The 24,509-nt window shown below is 32.2% G+C and overlaps 3 protein-coding genes and 2 pseudogenes across 3 annotated transcripts; 2 read left to right on the top strand and 3 right to left on the bottom strand.

The window, feature by feature from the left end:
* Positions 1 to 908: 908 nt before the first annotated feature.
* On the top strand, positions 909 to 3,980 carry LOC129902266 (alcohol dehydrogenase-like 7; annotated as a pseudogene).
* LOC129902265 (neutral ceramidase 2-like) lies at positions 3,919 to 9,701 on the bottom strand (annotated as a pseudogene).
* A 685-nt stretch (positions 9,702 to 10,386) lies between these two features.
* Positions 10,387 to 12,105, bottom strand: LOC129902264 (phosphoprotein ECPP44). Its single transcript, XM_055977417.1, has 2 exons — positions 11,688 to 12,105; positions 10,387 to 11,036 (listed from the first exon to the last, which is right to left on the bottom strand). The coding sequence occupies exons 1-2, from the start codon at positions 11,937 to 11,939 to the stop codon at positions 10,638 to 10,640; spliced, it is 651 nt and encodes a 216-aa protein (XP_055833392.1). The 5' UTR covers positions 11,940 to 12,105; the 3' UTR covers positions 10,387 to 10,637.
* A 4,787-nt stretch (positions 12,106 to 16,892) lies between these two features.
* Positions 16,893 to 19,019, top strand: LOC129903019 (uncharacterized). The gene is made up of 2 exons (XM_055978495.1): positions 16,893 to 17,280; positions 18,410 to 19,019. The coding sequence occupies exons 1-2, from the start codon at positions 17,162 to 17,164 to the stop codon at positions 18,615 to 18,617; spliced, it is 327 nt and encodes a 108-aa protein (XP_055834470.1). The 5' UTR covers positions 16,893 to 17,161; the 3' UTR covers positions 18,618 to 19,019.
* A 93-nt stretch (positions 19,020 to 19,112) lies between these two features.
* On the bottom strand, positions 19,113 to 23,109 carry LOC129903018 (lysine histidine transporter-like 8). Its single transcript, XM_055978494.1, has 5 exons — positions 22,772 to 23,109; positions 21,146 to 21,279; positions 20,584 to 21,011; positions 20,364 to 20,495; positions 19,113 to 19,725 (listed from the first exon to the last, which is right to left on the bottom strand). The coding sequence occupies exons 1-5, from the start codon at positions 23,098 to 23,100 to the stop codon at positions 19,240 to 19,242; spliced, it is 1,509 nt and encodes a 502-aa protein (XP_055834469.1). The 5' UTR covers positions 23,101 to 23,109; the 3' UTR covers positions 19,113 to 19,239.
* Between the last annotated feature and the right edge of the window lie 1,400 nt (positions 23,110 to 24,509).

The following is a 24,509-nucleotide window of genomic DNA, read 5'->3' as shown; positions in this document are numbered from 1 at the left end:
TCATGGTGACGAAGAATTTGACGTAGACCTCTACCTCATTATATAGCATAAAAGAAATAATAACAGGGAAAAAAAAAGGGGACCCAAAATCAAACCCTCCCGAGAAAATAATATTATAGCCAAATCTCAGAAAACGTTTTGCCTGATTCTCGACTCCGATATTTAGATTTATTTAGGATGCAACTTATCCTAAATTTAACCCAATTCTTGACCCGACCTCGTTAAAATGGGTTGACTATATAACTTACCACAGATGCACTTGATAACATTTAACTAAAAAAATACGATTTAAAATGTTAGAAATCGAAGAACCATCCTATAATATTCACTCCATTGCAACTACTATTAGTTTGAACCATGGCATTTTAATCATTCAGTTTTTCACAACTACTATAGTGACGATTTATTCAGTTACTATAGTCTATAGTTAAAGGAGATAACAAATACACAAGTAATGGTCTGAGCAGAAGATTAAACGCTAATATTTGGAGGATTTATATTTTTTTCGTTTAGCTTTTATCTTTTTAAATAATAGTTGGAAATAGGCCATAAAGGAGCAGTCCGATGCACTAAAGCTCCCGCTATGCGCAGGGTCCGGGGAAGGGCTCGACCACAAGGGTCTAGCCTTACCTTGCATTTCTGTCAAAGGCTATTTCAAAAACTTGAACCCTTGACCTCCTAGTCACATGACAGCAACTTTACCGGTTACTGGAAATAGGCCATATTCATGAAAAAATGGATTTTTATTTTTATTTGTTTTTGGAATTACAAACTAAATAGAAGTAGATATAACAGGTTGTGTGAAGGCATAAGGCTGCCTAATTACATGACTTGCCTACTAAAGTGCTTTACTGTGGAAAGGGATATGCTGATAAATTATTTTTATATAGTACATTATTTGTATATATATAATAAATCTCTTGAGTGTTGGAGTTTATTTATAGCATGAAACACGTCACCATGATAAATGGAAGAAAAAATATATATTGTCTGACAACTCAATCGGATTTGGTATATCATAATTCATCAGAGTGAATGTGACTTTAAAAACTCTATTTTTTTTCCCATCATTTTGAAAATGGAGTCCACAAAACAATACAAGCTTAGCAAAACTGCTGGCAAACCTATTCGTTGCAGAGGTATTGTATATACTCTTCACAAAAATCTATAATGTTTCTGCTATTGAAACAACTCTGTCTATGTGAAATTTTAAAAAGCATAGTCTGTTCCAAATTCGGACAAAGGAAGATGGTTATGGTAGATTGACACAAGTGTATAAATAGTCTAATTATGATGAATCCAGATATTTTGTGGACTAATTCATAACAATGAGTGTCATGAAGGGGCAGAACGGGTTTATCTGAACCCCCCTTCGTCCTAAAATACTGTATGCATAAAGTTGATCCTTCTTCCAAAAATTATACCGTATATATAGTAGATGATGAACCTTTAGTGAAAATTTTGCCTCTGTCATAGATCTCATGATATCATATGGGTCCTACATTGAATATGAACAAGAAGTGGTGTTCATATACTGATCCTCACCTTGCATGTAAAAGGGGGTTCTTAATTAGCATTTGTAGATTGATAAAGAAACTTGAAACAAATAGGAGGATTTTTGTTGATAAAAATTGCTGCTTTCTGTGTTGAATTGTGTACCATTTCAATGGTTATCTTAAATTGTGTGACATGTAGAAAGAGTGCACTTTTAATTACTTTATTATATTATGTCTCAACACATTAGATATACAGACTTGTGAGTTGTACATGCTGCAGCTGCGGTGGCAAGAAAAGCAGGAGAACCACTGGTGATAGAGGAAGTGATTGTATCTCCTCCTAAAGCACGTGAAGTTCGACTTAAAATCATTTTTACTTCTCTCTGTTATACTGACATTATCGTATGGAGGATGAAAGTATGGAACTTTTATGCGTCTTTCCTAGTTTAGCTATCTTCCCTCTAGAATTGCTTGTTTATTAACTTTTGTATCAACTCTTTTTTTTGTTCTTGTAAGGAATTTCCTGGATGCTTTCCAAGAATCTTAGGCCATGAAGCTTTCGGGTAAATTTTTCTCCTTCCGTTTCATTTTGTATGAACTTGTTTGACTGGACATAAAATTTAAGAAATAATGAAAGACTTTTGGCATTATGGGTAAAAGTTTCCAAATATAGAAAGGTATCGTTCTTTGGGGCATATTAAAAAGGAATATATACAAAATTAAGGCGTTGATTCTTATATATGCACCAACAAAATATGACATTCTGATCGACTTTACTAACTTTTACTGAATTTAAGGGTTGTGGAGAGTGTTGGAGAAGATGTTGATGAGTTAAAAGGAGGAGATTCAGTTGTACCGATTGTTTTGCCTGACTGTATGGACTGTGTAGACTGTAAATCCAAGAAAAACAACCTTTGTTCCAAATTCCCATTTCAACCCTCTTCAATCCTTCATAGAGATGATACAAGCAGATTCACTAATGCTGAAGGAGAAGCTTTACATCATTTCCTGTATATATCAAGTTTTTCTGAGTACACGGTCGTTGATTTTGTTAACGTAACAAAGATTGATCCTGAAATCCCACCTAACAGGGCATGCCTTTTGAGTTGTGGAGTATCAACAGGTAATTTCCTCATTATGTAATGTTTACATGTTGTAATTCAACTGCTCCAAGTCATCATATTAATGTTGTTTGTTTCAGGAGTTGGTGCTGCCTGGAAAACAGCAAATGTGGAACCAGGTTCAACGGTAGTAATCTTTGGTTTAGGATCAATTGGATTAGCAGTAAGTTTCTCCTCCGACTTCTTCTTGCTTATATACGTAGGTATCATGTAAGCTCGGAGATAATTTTTTAGGTTGCAGAGGGAGCAAGGCTATGTGGAGCTACCAGAATTATCGGTGTTGATATAAACTCTGACAAGCTTGAAATAGGTAAGCACTCTGTAGAATCAAGTAATAGTAATATTCTTCTCTTTTTTTGTTATTTTAATCTTTCTCATTTGAGACAGGGAAGTAATTTGGAGTTACTGATTTTGTCAATTCCTAAAGCTGCGGCGATAAACCTATTAGTCAGGTGAGTCTTTTTATTGGTTAAATTGTTTAAAGGTGGCCCGATGGTGTAAAAATTTCTTACACTAACGATGTATATAACATAAATATGACATGATTCTTATCCCACGCCAAAACTCTCATAGTTTTTTTTCCCCCTTTTACTTGAGCAGGTAATAATTGAGATGACTGATGGAGGTGCTGACTATTGCTTTGAATGTGTTGGTCTAGCAACACTTGTGCAGGAAGCATTTGCCTGCTGCAGAAAGGTTTCCCCACATAACTCTCTTACTAATCAACAATAAACAACTTGTCACTTTTTTTTTTCACAACCCCTTGGCTGTAATATGCAGGGTTGGGGTAAAACAGTTGTTTTAGGAGTTGATAAGCCAGATGCACAGCTGAATCTTAACTCTTATGAGGTTCTTCAGAGTCAGAAAACTCTCACAGGAGCACTCTTTGGCGGTCTCAAACCCAAATCAGATGTTCCTATCCTCGTTAAACGTTACCTTGACAAGGTACTAAATCAATCTGCTAGAAAATTCAGTGACCATACATGAAATTAACCCTTAGTACCACATTTATATCAGGAATTGGAGTTGGACAAGTTTGTCACACATGAAGTGAATTTTGAAGAGATCAATAAGGCGTTTGATTTACTCATTCAATGAAAGAGCCTACGCTGTGTTATTTGGATGGACAAGTGATTTGTCTGTCTTCAGTCTGCGCATTGTTTTCAATAATTGTACTTCAACTCTCAAAAACCTTTCATTTCAGTTCATTTGGTCTCGAGTTCGAGTCAAACTTTGACATTTCTAGACAATTTCTCTGATCATGATCATGAGTATGACAGATTATTACAGCAAACATACTATTGTAGATTTTGAAAATGTTCTCTCAGAAATAGATAAGTAATTGAACACATTGTTATCTCTACATCTTCCTCAGAGATTTATTTGTTGGAGATTTGTATATCGAGGAAATCACATTAGGATCTTCGACTATCCTATGACACAGTAAAAGCACTAGACGCACCAGTATAATACGAGTTTGATGATTCATTCGTTTCCTTCGTTGATCCAAAATGCCTTAAGCGATAAACGCCAGGACTAGCCTCTTCTGGTACTTCCCATTCAAGTGTAGCATAACCATAACTATTCACATTAGCAAGAGCAATACCAGTAATATTTTCTGCTTTCCATTTAAAGAACAAACAAAAATCATCGTCATCATATTCATGTAACCAACTTTCACCTTGAAGCATTTCCACAACAGCAAATGTGCCTTCAGTAAGTAAGTCATATCTTGGATTTGCACTCCAAAATATGGCAATTGCTCGGTCTCCTTTTCTAAATGTTCCTGATTTTGGTACAATTATGTCTTGTTTAATGTCGCCAAAATTTATGCCCGGTGGAGGTGAGTCACCAGTAGGATCTGGTAAGAGACTAAGTTGAATTGAAAAAAGGTCTGGTGGTGAAGGTCCTTTTGTGGTAATGTTTTCTCCTTTGGCCATTGATTCAGCTAACTTCTTGAATTCTTGGATATATGCTGATAGTGTGTGTGGACCGTACAACGTAGACGCAGCCTGCCCAAATATTTAAGTTATATGCACTGACAATGTAAAGAACAAAACCGGATAGACAATTCTATTATAAATGATATATATAACTCGAGTTGAAAACAAGTTATACATTAGTACCTCATATCGTTGTTGCTCGTACTCTTCAAAAGTGGCTATGTACTGTGAGTAAGCATTGGTAAGGCCAGCTATGACAACATGAGTTTCGTCGTCAAATTCGCCATTTCCACTGCTTATTAGTGTCTCCTTCACTGCCTCTCTTAACCTACGTCCAGCCATTGTTGTAAATTCTGTACCACACATGAATTTGTACATGCTTTCTTAATTATTTCGAAATTAAAATTTACACAAAACAATGAGTACTATATTAGTTTACGTCACAAAAAATATTCTTTAAAAACGTACCTCCTGGCACAGACAGAATGATGAGACTTCCTAGCCTGAAAATTTGAATTGGAAGAATTGCTGGCTGGAAAAAAAAATAAAAAAAATAACACCACTAAGACTAGTATATGACACATTGAGAGAAATCAAGAAATTTTCTTTTTGTTTATATTTAGCCAATATAATCGGTGTACTTGTTATACACTGGCAATACCTTCTTCATCCTTAACTAGAGATCTTGGGTATGGAACTGCATTTGGTAGGAGTGCTTGACCTCTTAAAATGGGAGTTCTAAGCGTGAATTTAAATTAGTCCAGCTCCAAAATGGATATTGGACAACGAATGGGAAATTAAAGAGAAAAAAAAAGTAGGGTATTTTACTTAAATCCCATAGTGAAAAGCCCAATTACAATTTATCCCGATTTTTTGGTAACTATTCGAATTCCCTCTTTTTTTCAAATTTCTGATACATACGAATGACTCTGATACATCGCAATTTGATACATAAGTCTTTTTCATGATACATCACTAGTTGATACAAATCAAACATTGTAATATCAATAAAACTTATGAATCAACTTATAACACCTAATATATCATGAACACAACAAAAATAGCAGTAAAACTTATGTTTTACTGATACATTTTGTGTTTGGTTGTATCAACTAGCGATGTATCATGAAAATGACTTATGTATCTCAAATCGCGATGTATCAGCATTATTCCTATTTATCAGAAGAGGAATTTTTGAAATTTTACAAATGGTAGGAAATTTGGGAATTTTTCCAAAAAAGTATACACCACTTTTAATTTTGTTGTTGGGCCTTACCGCCCAGGGATATGGCCAAAACATCTCTCCAGTGTCCAGCAAAACGTTCTTGGGCTTTTGACAGTCCACTTGATATGGGCTTGGTTCTCTTAACACATCTCTTAACTTCTTCCAAAATGGATTTATCTGGAAAGAAAATCAAATTTTCATCCTTAAAACATAGTAATAATAGATTAATTTTAACTTTTTTTTTCATGATTATAGAGAATTAATTAAGAGGAACTTTTAAAAATAGCAAAGATTTGAAACATAATTAGGCTCCTTAGCTACAGTTGGATAATTACGTTCCATGACTATAGTTTTAGTTGTTATGTCAATTTCCATTTGTATTTCTCGCTGCACTATACAAATTGGGTTTTCCTGTTTGTATATCTCGTTACATTATACAAATTAGGCTTTCACAGAGATTGTATATACAAATATAAATTCGCTTTAGAGATTTGTATATGAGCCCCTAAATTCACTTTGTATACAAATATAAACCTTTAGAGATGTTTATGTGAACCTCCACAGATTTGTATATGAGCCACAAAATATACAAATACAAAAAAAATATACAAATTTGCTTTAGAGATTTGTATATAAGTCCCTAAATTCGCTTCCAGATTAGTATAATAGCAAATTTCATTAAATCTTATCCCCAATTTATAATTAGCTAAAACTATAGCTATATTAAATAATACACTAGTAATGTTTGCCAATTCACGTAATTTTTCCATTAATTAACAGAATTTTCTGACCTGAGTATCACCCTGTTGGAAACCAAAAACACCAGGCCCATCAGTAGTTCCAGCAGCAAATCCTGGGCCCAATGCCGCAGGGCATGTTTGGACAACCTTATTATCTTCTAATTGAACTTCAATATTTGTAAAATTAATATAAACATGCCGATAATCAATTCTCCCTGTCAATTCTTGTTTAGCACTACTGAAGAGATCAACAGCCTTTTGAAACTGTCTTTCTCCAATAATCTTTGTACTCAATATTTCATCTGGATATCTGCACACACATTAGATTGTGATCTTAAAGATCCATGAGTCGTTATCGTAAGAAAAAGAAATTCATTTACTAAATAGTTATTCCAAAAAGGGACAACTCGCGAAAACTTATATCTTTGGTCTTACCCAGGCCCACGGCCCATACAGAGTTGGTCATTGCCATGACAAGAAGAGTGATTAAAATCACAAGGCAACCCACTGTCAATGCAAAATGCTCCAACAACATTTGGGCTGACATCTCCAACATTTGATTGGCAAAATGCTCCAACAAAATTCATTTCTTTGTTTTTCCTCACCTTAAATCCTTGGCTTGTTGTATTTATACAAGTTTGTCCTCCTGTGGGCTTGATTTTAGATGTTTTATTGAATAAATCTTGATTGCTACCTAATCCAAAAAAGCAAAAGAGTTACAAGTTATATAACATAATAACAATGTCAAAAAATTCTTAAAGTTATAGGTGTATTCGAAACAGGGATACCCCGGGATTATAATCTCCCATTCTACAGGTAAGTTTGTAATCTTCAAAATAAAATAAATTAGTACCCACAACATATAAAAGTGAAATTTGTATAATATTGAAAATACGAAATTAGTTTTAACTGTTACAATAGATAAATATAATTTAATGTATAAAAATAATCCTTTAAAATGACTCTGTATAAACCTAAACCCTTGCCTAAAAAGATCTAATTATGCAAATTGTTTTTACACCATCACCAACAACAACGACAACGTACTCAGTGTGATTCCATAAGTGGAATATGAAGAAAGTGAGGTATATACAGATCTTACTTCTACCTTATGTAAGGTAAAAAGATTATTTTCAATACACCCTCGGCCCTAAAAAAGCTTTTCATAACGGTTATAATTATGTAAAATGTCTTTTACACAGTTGGTACATAAAACTCATAAAATAAAAAACCATTGTGGTCTTGAGTTAATCACAACCAAAATTAATAGTTTACCTACCTAACACCTTAGTAGAATTTGTAGAGGATTTTTTGATGAACCAATCCTCAAAGAACCTTGCAGCTGCACCCTTATTATCTCCACTGATTAGCTTATTATTTCTGCTCATTGAAGTGCCATGTGTTGCAAACCAGCTAAATGCACCTATATTTTTTCCAGTGCCTCCATCCACAAACTTCAAAAGGGTCATTAGGGTATCAACATTGGTATGATATTTAGATCTCTCTTCTTGAGGGTTGAATAAATATGCACTTGGACTCCTGTTTATGCCTGCATTCTCTAGATCTCCTACATAATCATTTTTTTAAAAAAAGAAGAAATATTTAACTTATAAAGCAAGTAGATTAATATAGCCCTCAAAAAATCACTCTTTCAAACAACGTTATATTCGGATCTAATATTTGTATATATATTGCTCAACCTTACAAACAACATTAGATTGTCATCTTCGCAATAACTTGCAAAAATTTAAATCATAGAATGCAACATTTTTTAAGAAGGTTTTAGTTTGCTAAAAAAAGGATCTTAAGATCGTAATCTAAAAGGTTCATAAGTTGTAAGAGAAATAAAAAGATAGTCATTGATCAAACAGTTATTTCCAAATGAAACAATCATTCCAAATTGCTCCAAAATAGGTTGATTTAAGACATTTAGGAATAGATTAGTACACGGAATGAGGTGGAATATCTCAGAATTAAGCTGGGTATAAATTTATATTATGTTTAGTTGATAGTATAAATTTATCATATCCCACCAAACTAAGAATTATTTTATCCCACCTAGTAGGTGGGATAAATTATCTCGGGATAATTTTGTCCAAGAAATTTTGCTCAGAGCATGAAAACTAATGTATTTTTCGAAAATTATTAGTTCAAGTCCTTTTAATTTTACATAATTCTCAGTCTCCAAATTTGATTTTTGTAAAAATTGGTCTAGGTTAATTTTTCATTTGTATTTCAACCCAATAATTTCATGGATCATTTTGAGTTCAATTCATTATATCAAGTAAACAACGAGCTCGAGAATACTTATTATAAAATGTTATATTCATGATGATTAATTTCTAACCTTTATTGATAAAGATGGAACCAGGCTTTAAGTTATCATGGGCCTGGACAATGCTGAGCTCAATGGCAGTAACAATGGCCTCAAATGATTGTGGAACAAAGCCCAATGAAGTTACACTATATGTCACATATTGCAAGTAACCTCCTGGACCAGCATGAGTGTGTGTCCCACTTATTGCAACATTATCTTCACCATATATATTTCCATACCTTCACATATATACAAAGAAAGTATATACACCAAAAAATAATAATTTATAAGCTTCATGTCTAATCAAATATCGTCAAATAAAATTAAACGTGACTAGAAACTATGCCTTGTACCTTGACTTTAGTCGCTCAAGTACTTTGATTGTGACAAGTTGCGAAGCCATACCAGCATCAAGGTTAACAAAAACAAACCTCGGACCATTGGAACTTTGAGCAACGATGAATGCCCTTGCTCTCAATCGAAAATGTATACCACCAGTAACTTGATCAAAATTACCATAACCCATCATGTTCACTTGTGCAGCTGGGCCTGTCATGTCATAACTTCCTAATCCTATCAAGTATTCTCCATTGACACTTGATATTATTAGACAAAGTAAAAACAGGAAAATAGTTAACAAGGTCTCTGTTTTTCTTTTCATTTTGTTCTATGAAAGAAATTGTGTGGATAGATTTGAGAAATGTATATGCACACGTCGGGTTATATATATGTTAGTGAACAAATTGGGGATTCCTAAGGAGCTGTCGAAATGAAGTGACATAGCACTTAGATGTTTTATTTTTAATGCATTTCTGCTTAGGCTGCTCCGAACGTGCAATTTTGGGAAAGCTATGTCTTGTTTGTTATATGTTGGAATTGTATGTAATTTTGTGGCACCTATTTTAGTAGTTTGTTTTTTTAAATTTCAAATGGTATCAGCTATGCATGTATAAGCGGATTCAAAATTTCAATTTTATGAATTTAAGTTTAGAATTTTAGTCTTTTGTGAATCCGAAATCTTTACTTGTTTATGCTTATTTCCTAACCTTGAGCACTAAATCGCCCTCAGCCCTTCTCTAGACTGTACTAACACACACTAAGCGTTTGTAAATCCGAACTCTTTATTTAGATTAAGATGGAATGGATCAATCTAACTCATTATTCCTCCCTTTCCCCCACCATTATGCTACTAATTCCATTTCATAGAATATGCACTTTACACTTCATTGATTTCCTCAACTTTACTCTTACAGCTCATGCCACATGGCTGATGGTCCATGTTTCTTCAAAGACTTATAGCTTGAATTGCAAGCTTGTCTATCCATTAAAGGTATGCTAACAAGAACACTAAAAAAGTGTTGTCCTAATAATATCTCGAGGTTTGCAACAATAATTCAATATATCTACTATACAATCATTAATGTCGATGGTTAAGACCAACTGTGGGGATAGTTGAAGGGGAAAAGAAGCTAGTGGAACTATATCATATGCTTTCATATAATTAACATAATTGGAAATGATACAACTAATCCATAAAACACGAATCAAAAAGACAAAATCAACTGCATTTTACAAATCCATATCAACAAACTTCATATATAAGCAGGCACATATAAAACTATATGTGTCAGAAATATCAAATACATTACTTATCCTTCAAAATCCAAAAAACAATGTAAAGGAAATGAAAACACTTAAAACCAAAGACATCATGGCAAAACAATCATAACATCCCAAAAGTAAAAGAAAGTAACAAAATAAACATTTATTTAATTTGCATTCTTTCAACTTTAATTTAGTAAGATGCTGCTTCTTTTTCTTTTTCCTTCTCCTTTTCCTCTTCAGTCTTTGAGTGGTATCCTGGTAATTTCTCCTTAATCTTTTCCAAAAATCCCTTCTTCTCCTTACCCTCAATCTCATGCTCCGCCACAACCGGTGGTGGTGGTGGCGGCACCGCCGCCACTTCCTCTGTCTTCTTCTGTCCTCCACCTGGCATCTTCTCTTTAATTTTGTCTAGAAATCCTTTTTTCTCTTCTGTTTCCTCGTATTTCTCCACTGGAACTGACGTGTCCTCTGTTTTCTCTGCTTCCTTGTGACCACCAGGTATTTTTTCCTTGATCTTCTCTTTCAAGCCCTTCGTTTTCTTCTTCTTGATCTTCTGTCCATCCTCTCCTATTACTTCCTCCTCATCACTCTGCAAAATCATCACCATCAACATAAGTTCAATCCAATTGAAAACAAAATTTATAGTTTTATACTGAAGAATTAACTTAAATAGCCGTCTGCCCAACTATAATATATGTATGTTTATGTACAATATGCGTATAATCTATGTATACCATCTGAAAAAGTAAATAATATATCTGTTCGATTATTCATGTAAAGATCTCAACACAAATAATATAAAGAATTCTTTATATTATCAAGTTAAACTGACCATTAATAGCATATCGTAATTTTTTGCATCAAGCCTAATATGGTACTAATACGAAAAAATAGAAGAATAAACTGCTACAATAAGTCAAATTACTAAAAGTAACTACTGTGACTTCCATTATATATTTATGAAACTTTCTAAGTATATCTTCAAAATTTTATATGCAAATTTATAGGAAAGCCTCGTGTTCATGTCACATAAAAAAGAATATCCAAACTACTTATTAATAGTTGTAGAGAATTACAGGAATATTATAAGATAATCAAAGATCTCCCACTGATTGTTCATCAAATGGTCAAATCAACTAATTTAATTCTTAATAATTGTAAAGTAAAAATTTAATCAAAATAGTGATCATCCACTCAATTGCTTAAATTGGAAATAGTCAGCGAACAAAGAGAGACTTACCGAGCTGCTAGAGCTGCTACTTGATCGATGTAGTTTCTTCTCTTCTTTCTTTTCCTTCTCCTTGTGTTCCTCTTCACTTACTTTAACTTTCTCACCAAACTCAGATGAAATTGCTTGTTCTTCATGAGCATGAGTTGGCTTTTCCTCTTTCTTTTTTCCAATAAAATCAAACAAACCACGATCTGTAGACTCCACATTGGCACCAACAGGCTCTTCAACTGATGGCTTGTTGTGTTCGTACTGATCAGCCATTCTTTTTTTTCAATCAAAAAACAAAGAGATAATTGTTGAACGCTTTGAGGTAAAGTGATGTTTGGATATTGAAATGAGATTTTAATTTGATTTGGTGGATAGACTAGACTTGGTGCTCTTTTTATAGCAATTACAAACGCGGACGTTACGCTGATTAAGATTATTATTTTTTCGATATAATAAAAAAAGGAGTTCAATGGTCTCACAAGTACACCAAGTTAAACCGACGTCGACGTGGCTTTTTTTGTTCTTCACGCTTCCGAGTGTATATCAATTTTGTATACTCGCCATGTTAACGCGAAAAGTGGACAAATAATACTAAATTCTAAGAGTGTTAAATTTAATCTTTCATTATATGTAGGCATTACTGAGTTGATATCGCATAAGAAAAGATTGGAAGATTAATTCTCTCTGTCAGCATCTTCTCAGTAAAATTTATTGCACCAAATTTGTTAATATAGTTCACTTCTCCTATATGATTTGTGTATTATTGCATGTAAACGAATAAAATGTGCAAATTTCTCTTATAATTCTTCATAGATTTAGTTATAAATATTCATTTTGATCCAAGAAATATTACTCTTAATCTTATATTAATTGTTTATTTTTTTTTCTAGCTCGATGAAATGCAATAAATTATGATGTGACCATTCTCACGGTATAACGCGACTAAGTTTGCTTACTCCATCACACGACAGACGTGATGAAAAAGGATATGTACATTGAAAGAAGAAATTAGAATAATGTAGAGACAGACACGCTGTACTCTTGACAGTGAAAGACATCCAATGAAATTCTGACACGTAAGATAATAACGTGTGAGGTAGTCCTTGTGGGATCAGATTGTGTCGGTATTGTAGGGGTACCTAATACGACCCGTGGCGCAATAATAGGGGCTAGGAGAACTTCGAGATCCCAAAATTGAGTTGATATTTTCAATTTCATGTGGGGCTCCGATCTCCATTAATGGATCCTTTGTCCATATGCTTACGGAGGTTATTTTAATTCGATATTTAATATTATATTTATATTAAAATTTAATTAAATTTAAATTTATATAAAAATATTTTATAATATAAATTTTTATAAACAAAAATAATTTTAAATTTAAAATTCGAAATCGGAGGACTAAAATGAGAAAATATATAAGATATTTAAGTTTGAGTGTACTAAAATGAGGAAATATATAAGATATTTAATTTAACGTGGGTCCCAAAAAAAAAGGACAGGTGGTCGGCTTAACGTTTCGTATAATGTCTTTTGAAAGGAAAGAAGGTTACAAAAAACTTTTTGAATTTTGAGGTGAAACGTAACAATTTAATTATGTTTGATTGGCCTTCACTTTGCTTTCGGTAACGCTTTGCTCAGGTTCCAATAATGGCGTTCCTTTTTTTCTTGCTTTAATTTATTCTTTTATTTTGTCGTCCCATAAAATCAACGAAATATTATGTGGAAAAGCATCAGATATTTACCACAGGATTGTCTATTAATAAAAGCGGATTCAGAATTATAAATTGATGAAATTTCTGCAATCTCAATTTAAAAATAAAATTTAAAAAACTTTATTCTAAGTGTACAAGAATTTTGTAGGAAACTTTATCAATTTACTTCTGGATTTTTTTTATTTTTATCAAATAATCAAAACATTATTCAATTAAATTAATATTTATAATGAACTACAATCAAAGTAAAAAGTAATTAGCCTCAATATTCAAGCAATTTTTGTAGGAAATAGTAAATGATTACTTGTGGTAAAATAGTAAATACCCAAAGAATGTTGTCGACAACTCAGAAACTTTGTTATCAAGATTGATACTTTTAATTGTTTGATTTGCTATTTTTGGTACAAAAATGTCTTTCATAAGATTCCATTCCATGGTCATAATCAACCACTACTCTCTGATTAGAAGGAAAATAATATCTTCTCAGCAGCAGTTGAATTTAAATTCTTATAAAATTAAAGGATATTATATGTTTGATATATTTTAAATTTAAGATCATAAAATTAAAAATATATATATTAATTGAGGCGATAAATAGCAATGATGGTTGTGGACTTGTGGGTGTCAATTGACGATGGTGTTAGGTTAATTACTAATAGTGTTGTGGAAAAGAGTTAGTAGAGATGTTGTTGATAGAAATGACTGATTGTAGTGATTCTCAGAGGTTATAATTTTGTGGGGTAGGTAATAGATAATGACGGGGCAGTGCGATATTAATTGATAAGGGTGTGTGATGTCAATAGTGTGAATGAATGAAATTGGTGAACGGTCACTTTTAGTGAAAATTCTTAACTATACATCTTAGTGATTTAAACAATCTATATATATATATATATATATATATATATATATATATGATAAAGCTAGCTATAGACAAAGTGATGTGGCACCTATATATCTTTTTTCTCCTTTTTTTTTAACATTTGTTAGTTTTCTCCTCATTTTAATGTAGTTATTATTTATATAATTATTGAAAATTAATGTTTTGTTGTAAATATATTATATTAATGTTGATATTCATAACTTCAAGGTGTAATTCTTTTATTATGTGTAATAATACCCACACCTCCACCACCTCCTTATTTATTTTCTATATACACCCCTTGATCTTTCCCACATTCTCAAGGATTAATGCCATGTTTATTGTTATCTCTTTGTATTCTTCTATGTAACAATATAAATAGAGGTCTTGAAGATTTTGTTATACACTTGAAGATTTGGGAAACACTTGAATACATCTGGAAGAATAAGAAAACTTTTCTCTCTTGTCTCTCTTCATTTTTTGTATACTTGTATTACCTATGATACATTTCTCATAACTGTTGGATATTGTTAATATTTTTTACTTTTGGTTTAAAATTTCAATATGTATTTGTATTTTTGTAATAACTTTGAGTAGTGATTGTTTTCTATGTTGAATTGAGACTCTAATGTATGTGCATTTTCGTCATATATTTATCATTTTTGTATAGTGAAAAAGTTTATATGCTCTTGCTTTACCTTTATTTTTCTTCTTAAATAAATTCTTTGTAATTTTTCGTGTTTATAATTATTTTTCTATCAACTCTTCTGAATTTATAAATTTTTCATCAAATAAATGAGGTAAATTTATATTATATTAATCTCAAACCATTTTTTCCTCAAAATTCTTAGTTCTTTTCATCTTTTCATTCATAATACTTAACAATTTATTTTTTCAATGAAAAAAACTTAAATTTTTTCATTCGATTTTCAAAAAGAGGAAGGAAGAAACTTAAAAATACAGAAAAGATCAAAAGACGAATGCTTTCAGGGAGAAAAAATATGTCAAGATATGAATAATGACAATTTCATCAACATTCAGATCACCGTCATCTTAGAACTTGACTTGCATTAGAAAGATTATGTCAATACATTCCTATTCAATAAGCTAAATATATGCATTGACAATTTCCAGATATTTTAAAGTTAATGCATAATCTTATATATATATATAGGCATAGACAAAATGATATGATACCTCTCTATAAATTAAAATATCATTACACCATCCGTCCACTTAACACTATAATTGTGAAATAAATTGGTACTTAATATTTTTATAATAGAAGGTTTAATTTAATTTATTTTATTAATACGCCATAAATTTCTTCTGTAAATTTGGGTTAATAGCTTAAATACCGAGTTAATTAAGCATATATATCTTGCCCGTTGTCTTTTCTAAATTTTCTCAAATAGATTAAACATATTATTTTTGTTATAGTATTACTTTGTGCATTTTTGAATCTTTAAAATTTAAAAAAAATTCATAAGTTGATCAAAAAATTTGAACACCGATATATTTACACATATGCACTAAATGAATATCCACATTTAACAAAACATCTTCATTTTATCTATTTATGTCATGAATTCATAACATTAGACTGATGACTATGAGTAGAAAACTAATAAAAATTTGTTGTGTTTATATATATATATATTTTGGGTGATACAATGGGGTGTGTTTTTTGAGAAATTTTTGATATCATGTTTTCATTCAATTATTTCTTGAGTAGCAAAGACTAAATAAACATGCAACTTGAGTGGACAAATATATAGTCATAGATTTGCCAACAAGTTATTTTTATACATATTATTTCATATTTGCTTAAAATAAAATATAGATAATGTTTTTATGTAACTATTGGTTTGATATTTGAAAACTTAAGGTTCGAAAAAGACGTTTGGTGGATGTTATGATTTCTTTTGTTTAGATAACATGTTTGAAAAAAATATTTAAAATAAATTAATTTTGATAATTTTTTTTTGATAATTTTAATATACGATTATTAGAAGAAAAAAATAAATCGTGAATTTGATGAGCATTTGTTCATATATAATTAGAAATCAAATATTTTTCACTTTACAAGATTTTTTTAAAATTAGAGTTGTGGTTGGTTATGCTTTTTCACAAATGATAGAAAATAGTATTTTATTTGTAATTCTGAATATGGAGTGGTTGAGAAGTTTTTCAAATTTATATTTCAACTTCAAGTTTAATTTAAAATTTTCTTGGTCAAAATTAATTTTTAAATAAAGTAAAAAATATTCCAGAAAGAACATTAATTTATAATTTTTTATGACCAAACAGGTGATATAGTTCTTTTACTCCGTGCGAAACACGGATAAGTTCACCAGTAAATTAAGTAAGTGATTACAAATATGTGTTTAATTTGTTTTTAATAATTATTGTAGCAAAAGGTCATTTCACAATTCATTTATTTTAAACAGTATTCCTAAAAGACAAATATATGTGTAAATTATAAATTTAACATCCACAATGAATATCTTTTTTTTTTTATCAAAACTAATCTTTAAGTTTGTTTTTGATTTTTTTGAAAGGACTTATTTTGTTTCGTAAATAAAAAATTGTGAAAAAAAAAGATCACACAAACATATTTCCCCCCAAAAAATATAAAAAAATAGTAATATCTCAAAAATAGTTTAGCGAGGAAAATACGAAATTCACAATATCAAAGGAAATTAACTGGTCTCGGATTCCGTCTTCCTAGTAAGTCAAAATTCCTTCCGTCGGCGGCCGTCCTCCCGTCGCCGGAAGGAACGGCGATCACAAAATCTCCGCCGTAATCGAGTACAAGGATCTGCCGATACACAAATTTCAGACAGAATTGCATATTTGCATTTGATAGATCCAAAGCGGGAAAGGAAGGGGAGGAGAGAAAGCAGCAAATCGGAATCATGATAACGCGATCGAATTTGGCTGAGCAGCTGAGAGAGTATCAGATTCGATCAAAGCACGATTGGGCTTCCGTCTCTTTTTTCTCCTCCACCTCTAATCTCACATCTACATCTACAAGGTATTCTATCAATTCATTTCTCTCTTCTGCAATGATTTTATTGAAAACCTGCGATTTTCTACACCTACATTTAGTAATTTCAGAGCCAGATCCAGGATTTTAATCAGTGAATTAATGCACTTCTAAGGATAAATGTGGATTTGGTTTAGGAAAATTTATCATTTCGAGTTGAGAACCCTGAGGGCTCATGTTTAAATTATCATTAGTTCTTACTCGTGGAATTGTAGAGGTGCACTATATCTGGCTTGGACATCACGGTTATCAATTTTTTTTTTTTGTCATTTCGGGATGTTCCTGTTATCAAATCAATCTGTGCTTATGAATGTCTATCTTTGTTGTTGTTGGTGTTATTAGAAATTTTTTGTTTGTCAGAGTTTTGGTTAAAATATTGAAGTAATGATGAATTTATCAGATATAATGGAAATTTTATTTGTTGGAGAAGTTTCATCTGGCTGGATTGGAAATACTTATGTTGACAAAGTTTCAGCAAAATTAGTCATTTAGTTTCAAAATTCACTATGAAAAGATTATGTGATTGATTTTTAGTATGAACGTATAGGTTAGCTTGAAATGAGACATAGGAATTCTTAATTCTTACTAGCAGATTAGTTGATTGAATGTTACATATGGACTTTATATGTCAGCTCAAAATGAGATGTGGGAATCGTTAATTCTTACTCTGCCTTTTCACCTCACTTCTCTGCACCTAGTAAAGTTTTGAAGCGAGTAAATTAGTGCATGACCAATAAAAAGAGGAAGGTGAAATCCCCAACTCTGAAACAATTACAGTTGAATCTTTATATCAACGTAACACTTTGGGATTAATGTGAAGAAAACAAATGGTAGAATGGAGAAATGATCAGCTCCGATCTTTTTTACAATGTTGTATTTCATTGAGAGTAGACTGGATGAAGAATTATTGAATTGCATCGTTGCGCTTGGTCCTAGAGCTGCTAGATTTTCCTGGGCAATTTCTTCTGTAACTTACTTTTGTGGAAGAACTAGCAGCATGCTAGCTGATTTTATCCTTTCCTTAACAGTTTAGCGCATAATATCATTGCAACTTCTGACCATTTGTTGTTCTGAGCGTTCTATTCTCTTATTTCCTTCTTCTCTTTCCTTGATGCAGGGCGGATGTCGTCATGTTTGTAATATGTGAACTGGTTATTTTGGCACTCCTGGTTTTCTCTGTAGTTTCATTGTACTTCACGCATCTAAAGCTTGCATTTATCCTAGTAAGTGTTAGCTTGCTATTGCTTGTATGTGTGACAATTGCAAAGCAAGTTACAGAAGCCAGGAAGAAGAAGCGAAGAATGCTTCTTCCATTGTCAATGTAGAAGTGCTCGATGGGGAATCTTTTTGTTACGCCCAATCAATTTTTAAATGTGAAATCTCAGCTTATAATTCTGTCTTTTTTTTTTCCTTTTCTGAATTCCTTTCGGCACAAGTAATTGAAATAGAGCCAAGCTGATTAAATGGTGCTGATTTTGAGATTGTTTGATATCAGTGCTGCTATTTTGGTAGTATACTTTGTGGGTGTTTGGGCTTGTTGATAAAGCTTCATGTAAGTTTAGCCTCAGTCCTAGAATGTTATTTTCCTGTACCTTCATACTTAAATCTCTATTCAATCTCAAATTTTATCATCACAATGGAAGGCATTTGTTCTGTCAACATTGGGTGGTAACCACAAGAACATATTGTTCCCATATTATGAAGAATATTGATCTTTGATGTCTGCACTTTGTTTTCCTTAACAAGCATTAGGATTTTTACATACTACATCATTGAAATTGACAACAAGATATAAGTGCTTGTGTGCTTTTATATTTACAGAGCGCATGAAGAGGCTTCAACTTGGACATCTTGTTGGCTGGCTGCTGTTAAGGTTCTTTTTCTCCTCAGTTTTGACCAATAAAATTCCTAGTTAGATTTTATCGATTGCCTGAACCTTTTTGGTCTTCACTGAGTCTTGAAAAAATGGACTTCCATACCTTGAGTTGCTATTGTCCATATTGCACCAAATACCAAAAGAACACTTAGAACCAAGCTCAAAAGTCCAAGTGACCAGTTAACAAACCAACTTGGACTATATCTCTTAGGTTTCTTGATCATTATCCACATTAGACAAGGATATGCCAAGGTAACAGGCAGCGCAATGCCACCAATGAGCCCCGCCAAACTTGGCAAAAAGGGGAGTGCCACTGATATGAAAAATGCTAGGCATCCAAAGAATACCCTCAATCCTGTTCTAAGCCACCATGGACATGGTTTCTTCTTGTTGCTGGTGTACCTAGACTCCCAATTGTCAAAAACTGGCATTGCATAGATTTGGAATGAGGTAAGGCAATGGACTACCACTAGTAAACCTGTTATCCCTAGAATTGCTTTTGAAGTGTCTTCACCATGGTACTTGTCCAATGCAGTCAATATCCCTCCATTTGGCATCTGCCATGAAATAAAAGTTGTTAGAGCCTGTTTGGATTGACTTATAAGTTACTTATAAGTTGTTTTCAACTTTTTTACTGAATAATTTAAAGTCATCTTGTGCTTAAAATAAGCCCCAATAAATAATTGGTTTTGTTTGGATGGACTTATTTTAAGCAGCTTATTAGTTGAGAACAACTTATAAGTCAAAAAAAATAAGTTGGGCTGCACCTATTTTTTTTTTTTAACTTATAAGTAGTTTTCAACTTATAAGTTACTTAAAATAAGTCTAAACAAGCTCTTAGTGTTCAACTTTTCTTCCTTCTTTCTAAGGTTGATGAAATGTCTAAAACAGTAAAATTTTAAGGCTGATTTACACAAATAACCACTTTTGTAGCCTTGTGTTTAGAAGTTGGTTGCCCTTTCAAAATTAGACCAGAAAATTGGAACTATTGGGATCTCATTTTTGTACCATCGATCCCATGATATTCCTATTGGACTCTATGTATATTTAAAGAGAGGAAACCATCAAGGTAATCACAGATCAAAACTAGTATTCAGACCTTGGGTTTTGAGTTTGAAAAAGTGGCCAAATTGTAAATACAAGGCTACAAAATTGGCTATATTGTGTAAACAATCCAAATTGTGAAATATCTTACCAGGTTTCCATAGGCCCAGTAACCTCCAATTGCCAGTGGAAACAAACACAAAGCAATGATAGAATATGAGAACTTGACTCCTTTCCACATTGGCACATGAGATGGATTCTTTAAGCTAGAAGGCATTGTACCCTGTGACAACCAACCAGTGTTTAAAAAACAACACTTTTATAACATATAACAATTTGAAACTGTAAAATTGGCTAGTTAATTAACAAACCTGAATCTCAAGAACAAGATTATGGCCCCTGAATGCAAAAGCTATCATTCCAAGAGCATTCAAGATGCTACAAATTCTTGCAACATCAGATTTATTCTCAACAGGTTCAAATGAAACACCTTGTGGCCTTTCTTTGATGACAGAAATAACCCATGTCAAGGTACAATAGGTCACAGCGGAGATCGAACCAATGAAAGAAATTCCAGCAATGGAATTCAAATTAGGGAGCTGAGCAAGAACTATGGCTGAAACAGTGAACACAATGTACCACTCTATGGTACTTAGAGTGGTAATATGTCTATTAGAAGCACAAACAGTTTGGAAGAAAATCTTCATAGTGCTTCCTCCAATCATAATAAGTGTAACACAAGTACCACCTGATAGGTACATTGTTGGAAATAGGGCCAAAATCTTCCCCAGTTTTTCACCTACACAACATTTAACAAACTCTTTAAGGCATAGTACGAGTTCACATGCTACGTGTGTTTTTGGATTCGATCTATACTGTAGCCAGAGGAACAAATCTGTGATTAATGAAAGATGGAATAATTATTATGCTTACCAAAGGCAGCTATTGAGAGACGAAGATAGCGGCTATAGCGCATGCCAGGGGCAGATTCATGAAGTTGGATGAGTAACCAAAGTGTGTATAATTGCCACATAAATACTAGTGATAGACTTATTATCCCCAATATCCTACAAATAATGTAACAAAATCTTAGCATAATATAATCAATATAATTTCACAAGTGGAGTCGAGGGAGGATAAGGTGTAAGCAAACTTTACTCTACCTTTAAGGGGTAGATTAGTGATTATTTCTGATACTTTCGACTCAGGAAAATTATTTTTTCAGAACAGATTTGAAAAAAATACAAGAGTAAACAGCTATAATAAAAAATGTTTTTTCAGAAAATAATAAGTCATTTTCCAAAAAGGAGAAATAACTTCCTAACTATTGGGAGGATGTCATTTTCCGTCCTAATTATCTCGAAAGTTGTCTTTTGTATTGCATAAGATTATCGCTTGTTTCATTGTCGTATACGCAGTTTTTAGACAGAATCCCAGCATCAGAGTATTTCAGGGATTTTCTTTTAACTTCATATCGCTGCTTTGACAAACACTTATATAGATACTATTATATCACTTTTTAGTATGGAAAATTTTCATAAAAAAACATTTCCCGTTTACTAATATCATTATGATTATTCAAAATCAATCTAATCTCCCCGAATGATATTCGAATCTATTATCAGTTAACAACTGACTTTCCATTCTCTTCACCAAAACCAAAAGAAAATCTTAAAAAATAAGTCTTCTTTTTCGAAAAACAACATCTAGCATACCAAACAAATACACTCTTTGGTTGCGTTTGGCCCCAAGTAGTTTTTGGGAAAAACTTAAAAAATATTTGAGAATTTGTGTTTGTCCATATAATTTTTCATTACTTGGCAAATATTTTTGGCAAAATCCTCAAGTTCTAAAAATAAGTAGAACTTGGGAACTTGGAAAGTTTTAAAATTTAAAAATAACCTCAAACTTTTATATTTTATAAAAATGCCAATTATTTATTAATTCCAACTAAATATTTATCTATCAATTTACTCAATTAATATGATCAACCAATACCATTTATCCCTCTTAAATAAAACTTATCCATAAAAATATCCATCGACCCTCTTAATTCTTGATCATTAAGTATATGTTAAATGAAACGATTAATGTATTGTATATGATGCTATTTTGTTGTTGTTGATTGTTATCAATTATGTTATAAAGTTTTTTTTTTAACGGAACATGTTCATTATAAAATGATAACACAAACTTATGAGTATTTTAAATAATTTTTAGATCTTACAGTTATAAAATAATATTTTTTGAAATTTCACCAAAACTTGGGACCAAACGCATGGTGCAATTTCACTAAAATTTCTCTAAAAAATAACTTGTCAAGAATATTTGGGAACTTGGAGCCAAACGGGGCCTTATTTCTTTTCCCTTTAGCGAGGAATGAAAGAAACATACGAGTTTTATGAAAACAACAACAATAACATATCTAGAGAGGTTTGGAGACATACCTTACCCCTACCTTACGGGGTAGAGAAGTTCGTTTTCCCCTTCGACTCAAGAAAAACCATTTTTCATACAAGAGTAAATTAATAAACAAGTTTTGATGGTTATTAGACATACCATCCAAGTGTAATAAAAGCAAGAGGAAGAAGTAGAGCTTGGACACCAATCCCAGAAGAAAGTGTATGAAATGCAGCATAATATACATTCCCACTTCTTGATTCAGTAATTGGAAGCCAATCATCTTGATCAGGATCATGAAGCTTTGTGAGATGACCAATTTCTTCCATATATGTTAAAGCTTTCTTCATTGGACTTGCTAAAGGACTCGTTAATATTTTTGTAGAAAATGGACTTTTTGGTGTTCTATTAGAATCATGAGGAGATTGTGTTAAAGAATTTGAAGTACTAATATTTTTCATTTCTTCTACTACTAATTCCCTTTCCATGATATATTTTCTTGTAGTAACTGGATGATTTTCTTCTACACTATGTTTCTTTTTTATAAAGAGAAATAAAGTGGCATTTTTGAAATTTGACCATACCCCACATTTTGTCTCATACCTAGTAATTTACAAGGAGTAAGCCAATCTTTGGTGATGAGTACATTCAAGATTTGTTTGATTCACACACTTGTTAGTATTATTATTTTTTGGTTGTTGTTTCACCCGGTCCTACATTGGTAGGAGTCAGGTCTGCGTACATTTTATCCTCCCCAGACCCCACGGCGTGAGATTTTATTGGGTTGTTGTTGTTGTTTCACCCGGTGTTCGTATCTACACTCAAGTCCTCGTTTATTAGAATTCACATCGCATTTTCCACCGAGAGTTTAAGTTTTTTATATGTAGGACCTTAACTCAAATTATCTAATTAAAAATAAAGAAATACTAGTTATTCATCACACCACACAATCTTGATGGTTATTATATTGTTGAGTTATATTATCATATAATATTGTCTTACATTGAATAAACGAAATAAAAAAACTCAGCACATATATGTGTAAACATTAAAATTATATTGGATTTAAATTCATAAATTAATTTGGACTATATTAAATTTAAGAAAATAGTCCAAATAATGTGGCAATTCAAGTCAAATAAATGAGCCACTAAAATCACGTCACGTGTCGAAGTTATGTGACAATCCAAGTGAAATTAAATAAGCCACTAAAATCGTGCCACGTGTCAAAGTTATGTGTCAATCCAAGTCAAATTAAATAAGCCACTAGAATCATGATATGTGCCAAAGTTAGGTGGCAATTCAAGTCAAATTAAATAAGCCACATGTCAAAGTTATTTGGTAATTCAAGTCAAATTAAATAAGCCACTAGAATCATGCCATGTACCAAAGTTAGGTGACAATCCAAGTCAAATTAAATAAGCCACATGTCAAAGTTATGTGGTAATCCAAGTCAAATTAAATAAACCACTAAAATCATGCTACATGTCAAAGTTATGCGGCAACCCAAGTCAAATTAAATGAGCTACTAGAATAATACCACGTGTATATGTGACATGTTATGACCAATCAAATTGAAGCTTTTCACTCAAGACAACTGATTAGTCAGTTCAAACGGACCAATCAAATCACACAAGCATACCACTCCCTACAACTATAAATAGAGGTCCTTGTTATTCTCAGAGGAGGAGTTTTTGAAGAATAAGAAACAAAAAGAGAGCTCGTGGATTAAAGGCCACAAATTCTTTACAAAGCTACAAAGTTCAAGTAATCAAATTCAAGTTCAAGAACGAAGGCAAATATCAAAAAGTTCGAAATCAAGTTACTTGTTCATATTTATTATTCTTCATAACCGTACAAGTGTTCGTGACGAATAATTCAAATCCAAATTTGAAGA

Source organism: Solanum dulcamara, chromosome 9, assembly GCF_947179165.1.
Source record: "Solanum dulcamara chromosome 9, daSolDulc1.2, whole genome shotgun sequence".
Lineage (NCBI taxonomy): Eukaryota > Viridiplantae > Streptophyta > Magnoliopsida > Solanales > Solanaceae > Solanum > Solanum dulcamara.
This window is presented reverse-complemented; position numbering and strand designations above follow the sequence as displayed.

Bases quoted from the DNA above. Each gene is read 5' to 3' on its own strand.
- LOC129902264 (XM_055977417.1), bottom strand. From the start codon at position 11,939: ATGGCTGATCAGTACGAACACAACAAGCCATCAGTTGAAGAGCCTGTT. The intron at 11,037-11,687 runs GTAAGTCTCTCT...ATGATTTTGCAG, and splicing joins GTAGCAGCTCTAGCAGCTCG to AGTGATGAGGAGGAAGTAAT.
- LOC129903019 (XM_055978495.1), top strand. From the start codon at position 17,162: ATGATAACGCGATCGAATTTGGCTGAGCAGCTGAGAGAGTATCAGATT. The intron at 17,281-18,409 runs GTATTCTATCAA...TCCTTGATGCAG, and splicing joins CTCACATCTACATCTACAAG to GGCGGATGTCGTCATGTTTG.
- LOC129903018 (XM_055978494.1), bottom strand. From the start codon at position 23,100: ATGGAAAGGGAATTAGTAGTAGAAGAAATGAAAAATATTAGTACTTCA. The intron at 20,496-20,583 runs GTTTGTTAATTA...TGGTTGTCACAG, and splicing joins ATCTTGTTCTTGAGATTCAG to GGTACAATGCCTTCTAGCTT. The intron at 19,726-20,363 runs GTAAGATATTTC...ATTTCATGGCAG, and splicing joins ACTGGGCCTATGGAAACCTG to ATGCCAAATGGAGGGATATT.